Source organism: Miniopterus natalensis, chromosome 4 (genome assembly GCF_054644295.1).
Source record: "Miniopterus natalensis isolate mMinNat1 chromosome 4, mMinNat1.hap1, whole genome shotgun sequence".
Taxonomy (NCBI): domain Eukaryota; kingdom Metazoa; phylum Chordata; class Mammalia; order Chiroptera; family Miniopteridae; genus Miniopterus; species Miniopterus natalensis.
The window spans coordinates 37,448,452-37,462,957 of NC_142084.1; the positions used below are offsets into that span (position 1 = coordinate 37,448,452).

A 14,506-nucleotide genomic window follows, 5' to 3' on the forward strand; every position below is an offset into this window, starting at 1 on the left:
GAACGGGGGAGGCGCGAACAGAAGTGGGCGGGCCCTTTCCTGGCGACGCGCTGCCGTCGGGACGCTGCTGACGTCAGAGGACATCCGGTCCGGCTCCGAGGCTCCGAAAGCGACCGTCCGCCTTTCCGTGGGTTTCTGTAGCCTCTAAGCCCGGAGCGCGGTCCGCGAGCCGGTCTTGCTGTCGCCGCGGGCCGGTGTCACGCCGTCCCCTGCCCCTCTGCCCGCCGAGCGAGCCCGGCCTGCCCGCGAGGGTGAGCGAGGTCGGCCGGAGCGCGCGCGAGGGCGGGTGTTCCGCGGGCGGGTGACGGTCGCCGGTTCCCCGAGCCGCGTGGCACCGCCGCGGAGCCTCCTCGGGCCGCCCCCTTCGCCCCCCGGGTCCTGCGGCGTCAGGCTTTCCCCCCAAAGCCGCGGTGACACGGGCCACGGCCTGAAGAAGTCGGAGCGTTCCTGGACAAGGGCTTAAACCCCATAGAAGGCTGAGAAAAAGAATTTATTCTTTAAATTTCCAAAACAAGCTGGAGGGAAAAGTGGAGGCCCCACTTTCTCAGCGGCTTCACCCCTGGGGACGTAGAGAGTTCGGCCATGTGATCGCCCCGGGATGATTTTCCCAGCTCTGTTGGCCGCAGCAGGACACGTGTTTTTTTTCACCCTGTTGATTTTGTCATGTGAAATACTGGAAGGGTGACCTGCTGGGCTTGGACATTACTTGAGTAACCACCTACTAAACTTCCTGGCTTGATTTGTCTTTCTTTCTTTTTTTTTTTTTTTTAAGTCTCAACTTCCCATCACTTGTTTTCTTACTGGATATTCTAACATAAGCGTTGAAACCCCAAATAGGAAAAGTTTATGAGTGAGCTTCGTGTTGTTTTCAGTACAAGCTGGTGCATGATTTTGCTGTCTGTAATATGCCCTTTGAAAAAGAAATACAAATCTCTTGATGGTGTGCTTGCTTGAACTCTGTCCATGTATCATGGACACGCTTTGATTTCTTTGCATCAGAACGTTTATGCCTTCAGGGAGGTTGTGTGTCACAGTCGCAGGGAAACTTGAGCCCATCCTTGGAGGTTTGGAATTCCTAGATCTTGAGTAGGGCCGAGAAGTCTAAATCTGTATTTTTAGGAATTTCTACAGTTTATTTTTGGGAATCACTCTGAGGAGAGACTTTAAAAATATGTATTTTGAAGAATATTAAGAAATTTGAGATTCTGATGTCAAAGCAAGCACATAGACCCTTTCATTAGTGTATCTCTTGGTTTATTGAGTGCTTAATATACGTCAGGCAGAGCTGGGAGGCAAACATCCATCGAAGAAAGATGGAGCTGGAATCCTCAGGGAACTTGCAGTTTTCAGACTGATGAAAAACCATATAAAAATGTTATTTAGCAAGAACCTCGTTTTATTAAATGTAGTAGTTCTTTCAGCTAAGTAATGAAAGCCATTTAAAGTTTTAAAGTCATTATTTTAGTATGTGGTAAAGATATACTCTTATAAATTTGAACCCTGTTAAAATTACAGCAGGTCATAGAATAACATTTTGTTCAAGTCATTTAGTTGTAACCATGAGATGGTTAGGAACTTAACTCCCCTTTTTGTCAATTAGCCATTGATAAAAATTGGTTTCATTATAAGTCGTTTCACTGAAAGTGGTAGAACCTGTGCACAAGGTTAAGTGAAGACAATGTACAGGGGTGGGCAAAAGTAGGTTTACAGTTTAGAGTAACCAAAAGTTTATTCTCATATTGTTTATTAATGTATTATTTATTTGTATTACAACTGCATACTTTTGCCCTCCCTGAATATGCTCATTGCATGTAGACAGGAGGGCAGCTTTCAGAGTCAAAGCAACTATAATACCTTTAATATCTTTTTAGGAGACTAGTTTGGCTTTGTAGTTGATGTCATTTGACTTAAATAGTAGATGTTTTAGATATTACATAGGAGAAATATGACTTGTTAATCTTCAGGTCTTGTCAGCATCAAGTCATTTGAATATATAGTTCAAAAAGTGATATAAACTGCATATATTATATACTTTTTAATGATTTCTTGTTAATGATTTCTTCCTAATAATTTTTTTAACTTGGTACAGAATAATTTTTAAAGAATACTTAACATCAGGGAAACCTTTTTCTGTGGGAAAGAAAACTTGGATGATTTTTGTGTGTATGTGTATTTACACTTGTTAGAATTGTTTGGTAGTGCAAATAAGTGCATTATTTAAAAGGCATCTATTTTATTTGGGATAATGTGTGCTTAGTGCTTCATAAAGGCTTAAAGTTGCTTAACTGTCAAAATGACAGGGTTGAGTTTAAAATTTAATGAGAATGAATTTCTTAGTTTATTTAAAATAGCAAATGCAACCTGGCAATTATACCTTCTCTGTTTTCCTGTGTTGAAAGAGGGAGAAAAATGCCTAAAAAAAAGACTGGTGCGAGGAAGAAGGCAGAGAACCGCCGGGAACGTGAAAAACAGCTGCGAGCATCGAGAGGCACCATAGATTTAGCTAAACACCCATGCAACGCTTCAATGGTAACAGCTTTTTATGGTAGCAGTTGATAGTTGAAAAACTATCAGATATCTGAAAAACACCGGAAAAAAATTTTAGTGAATACAGTGTTGCTGCATATATGTTACTGATTTTGAAATCTGTGTTAGAGGCATGTTTGTTGTTTTCATTAACACTGAGTAGCCATGATTTTTGTTTGATTTTCTGTTATTTATAAAACCTAGCATATTACTTTGGCTACTGTAGGTGATAAATACTTATTGACCAAGAATATATACTAGGATCTCTGCAAAAAATTTTCCAGCTTCTCTCACCTCATGTACTTTAATTCAATTTGTCCGATTAGTTGGAGCCTTTTCATCATTGTCTCTTAGCAATTCTTTTTAACTCATTTGATTTCTCATTTCTAAACTTTCCACTGTTCTTGACATCTCTTTTGCTTTCCTGTTCTACTACCTTATTTCCCTGTGCCAGATGGGTTAGTCCTGATCACCTAGTCAAAGTTGTGAAAAGCAAGAGATTATTTATGTCAGCATTACTCCTTTTCTTTCTTTGACCATATTTCTCTGAGTTGTCCCACATTTCTCTATTTCTACTTCTCTCTATTTTTCCTATTCCCACTGCTTCCCTTTTTTTCTTCTTTTGTTTAATTAAACACATATGAAATGTTTAACATGACTTAATTGCACAAACTGCTGTGCATCTACTCTGTGCCTGTTACTATTTTAGCTGCTGTGGGGGATACATAGGTGAATGACACAGTCCTGTTTTCACAAGCTTATGGATCAGTTGTTTTGTGCATTACTTAAGAACTGTTTGTTTGTAAATTACAAATTCAACCTAAATAACTGGGAGAAATAGTTTACTGAATGAATAGTGGACTAACTTGTGTAGTTGGGCAGGGCAAGGATATAGCTGGAACAGTGACAACTGGAACACCCGTGTAGTTCTGTCTTTTGCTTGTATTCCTTTTTGCTTATTATTTCCCTTTTCTCAGGTTGCCTTACTCCATTTGTTTGGGTTCATAGGCACTGATAACTCTCATGTCTCACATCACATATTGTTGCCCTCAAAGGGGGAAAGAACTCTGATTCTTTGAATCTGGTGGGTGCCATTTCCAGGACTAACATTTATGGCTGGAGTTGGGGAGCAGGATTACATAGCACAGGTAGGACAGTGGGGGCTCCCTTCTGTGTGTCAGGGTCATTTCTAGAGACAAGGGGTATCGGTCAGACAAAACAAGAAGTGACTCCCATACATGAGTACATAAAATGACGGCCAGACTTGGTAGGTGTTGCAGTAGAGGTACAGTTAGGACTAAGAGGTGATAAAGTTGAATGTGCGGATGGGGTATAGTTTACAGAAGAGATGGGATCATCACCAGGACTTCCAACAGGTAAAAACTGTGAGGAGGGACTTTTTAAGGCAAAGTATTAGAATAAGTAAGGCATAAAAAAAAGAGAGTACAAGGCATATTTTGAGAATGACTAACAAATAGTGACTTGAATCTGAAGAGAATAGGCCAGCAAGGTTTGAAAAGTAGAGACCAGATTGTTGAGAATTTTTAATACCATGTTTAAGATTTTGGATTTTCTGTAAGCTTCATCATATTGGTTTCGCCACTGTTTCTTGTCTCTATTCTTTATTATTTGTGTGATTCATTAAAAAAACAAACTACCTCTGTATTTACCCTCTTTTGTAAAAATGCCACTTCTTTCTTTAGGGTGTTATTCGAAAGAGCATACCTTTGTTATGTGTAGATGCTTGTACACTGGGGGATGTTGGAGGGTTTGGGCAAGTGTCATTTAAATTTTAACATGAAGACCAGGATATTCTTTATAATGAAAATTTATAATTTTCAGCCAGTAGAAAATTAATGTCATGTTTATATTTTACAGGAATGTGACAAGTGTCAGAGGTAAATTTTTATTTCTTTATCTATATGTAATAATATAGATCCTTTGATCTTTTATCTGATATTGACTATATTTTAAAATTTTATTTTACATGACAAGGCGGCAGAAGAATAGAGCGTTTTGCTATTTTTGTAATTCTGTACAGAAGTTACCAATTTGTGCGCAGTGTGGTAAGTATATATGATAACTAAGGGCACCTGCCTTTTATCAAACATTTGTTTGGCAGTTAATCTGTTTGAAACTGGGTTTATCATTGTTTTCAATAATGTTATGCTTTACCTTTATAAAATAACATTAAATATTATTTGGTCTACCAAAACACTATCAAGTCTTGATTTTGACTTTTTGATATAATGCTGGAAAATGATTAAGATACAGGTTATATATAGGTTACCAACATGTTTTTGCTTTGTTCTTAAGGTTTTTTTTATTGATTTTTACAGAGTGTGAGGGGAGAGAGAGAGAAACATATCTGCTGCCTCCTGCATACCCCCTACTGGGGACTGAGCCCAGAACCCAGGCATATTCCCTGACCAGGAATCAAACCAGCAACTTTCAGTGCACAGAACGACGCCCAGCCAACTAAGCCACACCGGCCAGGGCTACCAACATGTTTTAAACATTAAAAGATCAGATTTCAGCCTAATAACAACTTGGTGATCCTGAATTTTTAATGATACTACCTTAGTATTGTGGATAGCCATTTGTTTACTTTTCTAAATTTTGATTCCTGCTGATCTTACCTGCAGTATGTTAGACCATTGGGAGTAACTTCATTCCACATTTATCTGGTGCCAGTTTTTCTGATAATTTGTTTTCTGTTTGGCATTAGCATATGACTCTTTAATTTCCTCACATGGATTCCCAAGTGATTAGAATAGAGTTCCTAAGCCATGTACTCAGTTCCAAAGTATAAGTGAAAATTTATTAAGAGTAAATAAGTGATCATTCAGAGTAAAACTAAATGGTAGTTCACAGAACTAGATTGGTGTTTGTCAAATAGTCTTCCTTAGGATACTTTCAATATTAATAAGTATTTCTGAGTACAGTGTATACATTTGAGAAATGCTGCATGTTTCACCCCCTTCCCATCTGGGAGATTTCTGTTACATATTTATATGTTAAAGTTTCTGAAAACCTCTAGTAAAGAAATACAGATTTTCTTCCCAAACCTTTATTTGAACAAAGGTTCTGGAATAATAATTTCAGGTGGAACACATTTTGGGATGTGCTCATTTAAATGTGTTTATGTATCATAACATTGCAGAAAGTTAGGAATGTTTAGGGTTACATTTCTAGTGTAGTTCTAGCTTTCAAACAAGACATCATTGAGGTTTATAATTAATGAAAAAGATAATCCTGGCTTAGGTAGACCACTTATCTACCAGCTTTTATATCCTTATTTTACAAAAGAAATTAATATAGAATGAGAAAATAGTTTATGGAAAAGATTAAGTTCTTGCTAGGACCTTCCCATAATTTCAGTGTTTGTGAGCTTAAATTTTATAGTGCTATCCGTGGATTCATTTCTCACTTATTTTGTACTTAGTGTTAGACGTGGAATAGTTGGGTAGTCTCTGCTTCTCATTTCCAATTTCTCTTTCTTCTCATTTCCTGTTGTCTAGCTTTGTTCCTCAGGTAATCAGGATAATGGAAAATTGAGTATCTTCTGTTTCTTTCATGTTCTACTTTGTGGAGTCTGAGATGGGTGATTACTATGTCATCATTAATCTTCCCATAGTATATGATAAGCGAATTTCCTGACAGTGTTTTAGGATGGTAATTAGCTGCTATATCAGAGTTTTTGTGGCTGTATGGTGATTTTTAGCTCTATCACTGTATTGCTGGTTTTTATGCTCACTTGGGGACTATTTGAAAATTCTGTTGGAAAAATGTTTATTTGGAGGCTATGTCTAAACTTTTACATATGGATAAACTTAAAAAGTGAGCAAGATAGGATATATAACCTGGTTTGGTTTGGTTTAAGATACTCTGTAGAAAGAAATAAGCAATAACTTTAAAACAGACTTTTTATTGTGAATTATGAAAGGTTAACTTCTTTTAAAGCATAGTATTTTAAAATCTGCTTTAATTCATCAGAAAATTTACAAGATTTTAAACTACAATGATGGTTTGGTTACGAAACATAACCTGCAATTTCTGATTTTAGTACAAATATGAATTATATAACTTTATTGTGCAATTGATTTTTAATAAATTTCTGATCTCAAAAGATCTGACTCAGATAATGAGATCTCAGTTATATTCATTTTCTATTTTTGGTTATGTAAGCAGCAAACTGCTAATTTTATAGTAACCTAGGCTAGATAAAGAGAAGAATTAATGGATATTTCCATGTACTGCTTTGCCAGGCTAATAGTACAAATTTGTTTCTTTACTAGGGAAGACAAAGTGCATGATGAAGTCTTCAGACTGTGTCATAAAGCATGCTGGTGTATACAGTACTGGCCTTGCGATGGTGGTAAGCATCTCATCATCTCTTAGACCAGTGATTTTCAATCAGTGTGGGGCAAGAATTTTTAAAACCTTACTAATTAGTCATGGGCACTGACCTCTTTTCTCTAAATTGTCAAATTAAAAAATGACAATAGCCAACACAACAAATAGCCGTCTGGTGTGAATGAATCCAAATTAATACATATTTTGTCAGATTGGCAAATATATTTTTTGGCAATTAGTTTATGTGTCATGGGATGAAAAAAGGTTGAAAATCACTGTCTTAAACTAGTACGTGTCCGAGGATAACAAAATGTCATTCTGACCAATGATTATCTATCTATCTATCTATCTATCTATCTATCTATCTATCTATCTATCTATCTATCTATCTATCTATTTATTTATATATTTATTTACTTTTAATCCTTACTGGAGGATATTTTTTCCATTGATTTTTCAGATAGAGGAGAGGGGAGGGAGGAGGGGGGGAGAGAGAGAGAAACATTGATGTGACAGAGGCATGTAGATTGGTTGCCTCCTGCACACATCCTGACCATGGCAGGGCTCAAACCTGCAACCAAAGTATGTGCCCTTGACAGGCAGTTAAACCTGAGATGCCCTTCGGTTCTTGGACCAACACTCTAACCACTGAGCCCAACTGGCCAGGCCCATTAGTTATTTTTTATAACCACTGTATTTTATACTGCTTTGTCCCTTGGTTCAGTCAGTCTGGAGTTACTTGGATTATTTGTGGCATGCTTTTTGTATGATTTTCTTTTATTACCCTCTTGGTTTTGATTGCCTCCTTTTTTTCTTATTTGGAAACATACAAGGGATGGAAACTTATTTAATGTTGACTTAAAAAAAATTCATTTGTCAGTGGTACCTTTCTAGTGTGTCTTAATTAGACTTCATTTACTACACTGAAAGCCCTGCTTAACTAAGGTTCAAGTTTTTTACTAAGCAACCTCATTCCAAAATAACCTAGGATTAATAGTTTTTCTAATGCTTAAAGCACATACTAAAGAGTTGTACATAACTTCATTACATGTAGAACTTTTCTAAGGAAATTTGTTGTTTTATATAATAAAAACATGTTTTGTGTGACACATTTGCTCTCTTTTTCACTAAAAAGTTATCCTTTTAACCAGTTTTACTGTATTCTATTGTGTGATTTTTATACTCTATTCCAAATTTCAGTCCACGATGAAAATAATACTATTTTAAATAAAGCAGAATATTTTATTTGTAGTAACTTTCCAAGAACATATAATTTTCCATCATGAGGCAGATCTTTATGTGATATATTTCATGTGTGCTTATCTTATGGATGCAAGGAGCTAGAATTATTCATAATCATCTTGTGAATTCCTCTTTATTTTAAATATAGAATTATCAGTGTTATCTTTTAAAAACCAATTGAAGATTCAAAAACCATTGTAATCTTCCTTGGTAGCTTGCTTATGTCTAAATTTATCAGACCCTTTAATTCACTGAGTTGTATGAGTCTGTATGGTCTTATATAAAGAAAACATTTAAGTAGAATCATGAATCATTAGTTATAAATTCTAGAAAAGTGATTTGCCCATCAAAATTCCCTCTCCTTTCCCTCTTCTCCTCTCTGCTTTGCCCTGGGAGCCTGACTGGATCATGGCTTTCTTACCTTATGGCTTCCCTTTGGTTCCGTCATTGGGAGACCCTGGCAGGATACCTTAAGGTAGAAGGAGAATACCATCTGGGTCTTTATTCTCTCAGCTCACTCCCTGCCAGGTGTCCTGGTTTGGATGTGGGTTGGGCACAGTGCCTCTCCATATGGCTAGGTAATCCTTTCCATATGGCTCACTGGTTGAAAATTGCTGGGCTAGACAATGGCTGCAGCCAGTCAAGTGACAAAGGTTAATTTCTCATGCTCCTTGGTTGCAGGGTGCAATATGTGACTTCTGTGAAGCATGGGTTTGTCATGGTCGGAAATGTCTCAGCACACATGCCTGTGCCTGCCCTCTTACCGATGCCGAGTGTGTAGAATGTGAACGAGGCGTCTGGGACCATGGTGAGTGATTACATACAGGCAGCGAACTTTGCTTTGAGTGAAGGCTGACTTTGAAACATCCTGGATACTCTTTAAGATTTTTTTCAGGATGCTGTCAATCCTAACTACTGGCACTGTTTTGGTTATCAGTTTAGTTGGAAAAGGGACTTATGCTATCAGTATCAGTCATTTGGATTGTTTACCAAAACAGGTAGGGAAGGGAGTTACAGGAAAGCAAGTGTCCCTGAGCTTTGTTTTACATATGTGTAGCCAGGGGATAGTGAGAGTCCACTTCTTTATGATTCATTTTGGCAGTTTTCATTGTAGCCTGTACCAGAACAAAAACTCCTGTGTCATTTTGGTGTAAATCTGAAATAACTTGCCATCCTTTTTGAGCAGTTTTATAGATAAGAGTTTTTTAAATGAAAGCTTATCGTATATACATTATGAGGTTTTGGTTTTTAATCCAATAGGAGGCAGAATATTCAGTTGTTCTTTTTGCCAGAACTTTCTCTGTGAAGATGATCAATTTGAACATCAAGCCAGCTGTCAGGTTTTAGAGGCGGAAACGTTTAAATGTAAGTTTTTATACATTAAGTATTCTTTATATTCAAGTTTCTTAATAGTCTAAGTGTTAAACAATTAAAAAGGAATCTAGTTTTTTATGTAGCCTCTTATGGACTGTATTTAGCTCAATATCTGTTTTCTGTTTATAGAAAGAAGTCATAATATCTATTTTCTCTTTTCAACAGAGGTGCCTCTGATATTTTGATTGGGCCAATTCTTCATTTTGTGGGAATGATCATTACTAGTCCTGAATACAAAATGTCATTTTCACCTCCAAGTTACTATAACAACTCCCTTCACCCCCACACACTTCCACATGCCCCCGGGTTTCCAGTGATTTTAGACAGGAGTATGCATCAAAGACACCTGTAGAGGTTTTTAAAAGTACAGGTACTCAGACCTCATCCCTGGAGATTCTATATTTAAGTCTGTGGTGGGTGCCAGGCACATGTATTTTACCTGCACACATAATTCTCAAGTATCTTCCTGTTTGAAATCAGTGTTACTGACGGTAGATGGTATCATCTTCACAGATGGATTGCATTTTATTTCTATTCTGATTCTCAAAAGCTCAAGTTTTGGAGTTAAATACTACTACTACTTGTTGGCCATATGATTTAGGGGAAATCACTAAATCTTTCTAAACCTGAGTTTCCTTAAATGGGAAGTGCTAATTTCTTTTTTAAAGAGTTCATTGCAATGAGAATCCATATAAAGAAAAGCATAAGTATAGTACCTGGCACTTTGAAAGCCTTTATTATATAGTAAATACCATCATGGGAAAGACTGAAATTCCCCAGGTACTCACTTCCTTGAATTGGTTCTTGTTCTGGTATCAATTGTTAATCGTTATATTCACTATGAATTTAAAGTTGATACATATATATGTCATTATTAGATATATCTATGTCTAAGACATATGTATCAACTTTATATATGTAACTCTTACAGTATTTTTATAGAAGTTCTCAGAGGTTAAAGGACCATCTCAAGGAATATAGCAATTGTTGGCTTCCTTCCCTCTGGCTGGGAATTCAGTCTCATTTTTATGTATCTTCTAGCTGCATTATGAGACAGAACAAAAACTGTTAGCAATTGATGTAAGATAGTACTTCAAGTACAAATCTGTGGAAAGTAGTGTTTTTATTCCAAGTTTAGTCTGGACATTATGTGTTTCCCCACAGGTGTTTCGTGCAATCGGCTTGGTCAGCATTCTTGTCTCCGTTGTAAGGTATACTTGCGTATTTTTTATTTTTAGGTTTTGTTTTTAATCCATACTTCACCACCAATTCTTGGGTTATTTATAGCTACAATTAATCTGCAGGGATCCATAAACATTATTTTAGTTTAGTTCTCTTATTTCAGAGATTGTGGAATTGAGCTTCGTGACTTTGTAAAGGCCATCCATTTGGCTTGTCTTAGAGTTGACACTAGTGCACATTCCTCCTGAATCTGAGCTCTGTTTTCACACCTTATGTTTATGGAAAACATTCTGAACAAAATGCTGGAGTGTATTTTAATTAATGTCAAAATGCACTTACTTAGGAGAGTGAAGATTTCCATAACATTCTGTTTCTTTGGAACTTATCTCCAGCATTTCTGTTTGTCTGAGATCACTAAATAGATGCAACTGATTCACTTCCTCTTAAACATTTCTCTGGTTTTTGCTTATATTCTTAACCCTGTCTCACTTCTCTTTCCATTCTTTTCCAATTTTGTCTAAGCTGTTTCCTCTGCCTTAGATCTCTTTTCCATCTTTACTGCATGCCCTTTCTCCTTCAGATCTCAGCTAAGATGTCATGTTCTTTCCAGAATCCTGCATCTTGTTTAGTTCCCCTCCTCTGCACTTCTCTTTCAACATAAAGGGTCTTGTAGTAGCCTCTCCACTTGTCTATGTCCCCAGTTAGACTGCAGACCGTGTGAAGGTAAGATAGGCTCTTCACCATTATGTCATCAGGGCTTTGCGAATACTAATATATTTGTGAATGAATATACGTATCTACATAGCATACCCTGTGTATAGTTTCTGCCTTGTGTTAGGTCATAGTTCTGAAGAGTCCTGGCAGAGACCATTTCCCTTAAGAAATTAAAGTCAGGAGTGTGACCAATCCCAATAAAACTCTTCTGCCCTAATGAACCATATCTTTAAATTTCCTTAAAATAGTGCATAATGTGTATTTGTGTATTTTTAAACTATTTATTGTTTATTTTTACTTCTCTGTATAGGCTTGTTTCTGTGATGATCATTCAAGGAGCAAGGTGTTTAAACAAGAAAAAGGAAAACAACCTCCCTGCCCTAAATGTGGACATGAAACTCAGGAAACTAAGGATCTTAGCATGTCAAGTAAGGCTCTTCTTAAAATACCAGTGGGTTAATTTTGCTTTTATGCTTAGGCAAAATTGTATCTTTTTTTTCCTTTCTTTCTATTTTTGTTTTTGCCTGTTCTTCATATATGAAAAGATGAATGTGTTCTCTTAAAGAAGTGGGATTTTACAGCCTTGGAAAATATATGGGTAAAATTTCTCAATTTAACTTAAGAAATAAACCATTATTCACTTTGATATTTGGCATTTGCCTCAGTTTAATGACATAGTGAATACTGAAATTTAAGACCAAAAGGATTTTTCTTTTTTCGCTGAGGCTTCCTTGTTAAATAATTGAGTAGCTATAAATCCTTAATATTTAAGTGCTGGTAATCTTTAGTACTTGAAAGTTGGAATTCATTTTGAAGCTATTCTTAGGTGTATAGTATTTGAGCAGCTATACTTACTCTGTACTACATCACTACTGTAGGAAATTGCTTTCTGGTTTTTATATAACTTTTCTATGAAGGAGTAAGACTACCATAAACATTTATAGTAATGCAGCTTACAATTTGTTAAAGAGAATTTGACCCTTTACCAAACATATCAGAATGGAACCATAATTCTAAATGACTTTACTTAATCAAATGAGGTGAGACTGATGATTTTGCTGATTTTTTTGCGCTAATTGTTGTGTTGCTAGAAGAAATGAGAGGCTTTGTCTTTTAGGATATCTGAATTACAAAATTGCTCTAATGTAATGACATGAAAATCAACTCTTCTGTGATTCAAAAATAAACTTTTAATTGATCAAGTAAAGGGCATTTTATTTTAATTTTAGCATGCCTTATTTATGTTTAGAGAGTGCTGTTTTGTTTTCTAGCTCTTTCTAGGTTTAATGAAATTACACTGTTATCTTTATCATTTATTACATGTGGTATGTATGTAGACTCCAAGTTGGACAGAATAGATTGTTGTTTGTTAAGGTCTTTTTTCCCCAATTAAACATTAAATTAGGAAGGTAGGAAAATTGTGGCTTGCTTTTTCATCTGGGGTAGGAAGCAGCCAATTAAGTTCATGTAATTTTATGTATTATAGAGCCAAATGAGAATGTAGAGAACAGGAACTAATATGGTGCTATGTACATATCTGTGTTTTATAGCACGCTCCCTGAAATTTGGCAGGCAGGCTGGAGGTGAAGAGGGAGATGGAGCTTCTGGGTATGATGCCTATTGGAAGAACCTTTCATCTGATAAGTATGGTGATACCAGCTACCACGATGAGGAGGATGAGTATGAAGCAGAGGATGATGAAGATGACGACGACGAAGGTGGAAAGGATTCAGATACTGAGTCATCAGATTTGTTTACTAATTTAAATTTAGGAAGGACCTACGCCAGTGGCTATGCTCACTATGAGGAACAAGAGAATTAGGGAAGCTGCTTGCCCATTGGTGACCTTGTCTGAGAGGAGCAGGGGAGTGTGTGCTTGATGAATCCTGTGTGGATGTTCAGAAGTACTGTTGCTTAGCCTTGTGCAAAAGACTAGTCACACTTACTGGGGCAAGGAGTGGGGCATAGCATTTTTATAGGAACTGCTAATCAGGCTTATGGCATAAGAAAAATTAATTTCAAATGTAAGATGTTTATTGATACAAGCAATTGAAGCATCATGGATTGGAATTTTACTGATTTCAGTAATCTGGTAGGTTTTGCCAATTAGATACATATATAGGATAAAGGAATAGGAGGGTAATATATTTGAAATTAAATTGCTGTTTTTATGAAAAAACACTGCTTATAAATTCATTCCGTCCGATTTTGTAAAATGTAATGGGTAAAATGAGTTATTGTATTTTTCCTTTTTGTCCAGAGAATACAAGTCAGATATTCTATGCTAAATTTTCATTAAATCTCCATGTCATCTTACATAGTCATGATATGTGTGCTTTAACAACTGATTCATTTATTTCTTCACAATGTACATGCTGAATAGTACCTATTAATGCCTAAATGTATAGACAAAGGTGACTACATAGCCATTTTTCAGACACAGAATCAGAAATAGTATTATTACACAGATGCTTTACCCAGAAAATTTCATTTCTTTTTGAATAAATCTAGTATTACAGTTCCATACTTTTGATATTTTATTTAATTTCTTGTTCTCAATTTTGTAAACTTTGGAAAGCATTCTAATATTTTTGTATAATCTGTTTGCTTTATTTTTTTTGGTCTTAATATGCGAAATAGATAGCAGAGATTAATATTGTGGTAGACACAAAGTTACGCAGCCAGACCCCATCATTCATGGTGAAGTCGGAGAACAGACAGTTGCTGGCACAAGTTCCAGTTGTTACAACTTAATGCTGGCAGTGAATTGGGATGAAGTGATAGAAATGCATTGTTGGACTGACTGGCGTTTGAGAAGTATGCAGAAAACTGCAGGTCTGAGGTTAACAAGGTTGGATGGTTTATTCTATAGAAACATCATGAATAGGCGAGGGCAATAACAGGCAAAGAAAACCAGGTGTGAAAGCCAGAGGGCCTCTGGATGCATGCAGAAAAAGCTTTCATCTCTTATGGCAGCAGGGCTGAGAAAACAGGACCAAGCGCAGGATTTAATACTCTGAATGGATGCATGTCAAAAACAGTTGCCAATCAAGGCAGGTCTATTATGCAAAGGGCAAGGCGCTGTTGGGGAAAACCCAGGACCCTGACAAGT

The 14,506-nt window shown here is 36.6% G+C and overlaps 1 protein-coding gene across 1 annotated transcript; it reads left to right on the plus strand.

Annotated features, from left to right (window-relative positions):
- Positions 1-338: 338 nt before the first annotated feature.
- NOAZFP (nucleolar atypical zinc finger) lies at positions 339-13,920 on the plus strand. The gene is made up of 9 exons (XM_016206934.2): positions 339-2,529; positions 4,405-4,424; positions 4,522-4,592; positions 6,825-6,904; positions 8,806-8,932; positions 9,385-9,489; positions 10,663-10,709; positions 11,705-11,822; positions 12,945-13,920. The coding sequence occupies exons 1-9, from the start codon at positions 2,410-2,412 to the stop codon at positions 13,214-13,216; spliced, it is 960 nt and encodes a 319-aa protein (XP_016062420.2). The 5' UTR covers positions 339-2,409; the 3' UTR covers positions 13,217-13,920.
- The last annotated feature ends 586 nt before the right edge of the window (positions 13,921-14,506 follow it).

Bases quoted from the DNA above. Each gene is read 5' to 3' on its own strand.
- NOAZFP (XM_016206934.2), top strand. From the start codon at position 2,410: ATGCCTAAAAAAAAGACTGGTGCGAGGAAGAAGGCAGAGAACCGCCGG. The intron at 6,905-8,805 runs GTAAGCATCTCA...CCTTGGTTGCAG, and splicing joins GTACTGGCCTTGCGATGGTG to GGTGCAATATGTGACTTCTG. The intron at 10,710-11,704 runs GTATACTTGCGT...TTCTCTGTATAG, and splicing joins ATTCTTGTCTCCGTTGTAAG to GCTTGTTTCTGTGATGATCA.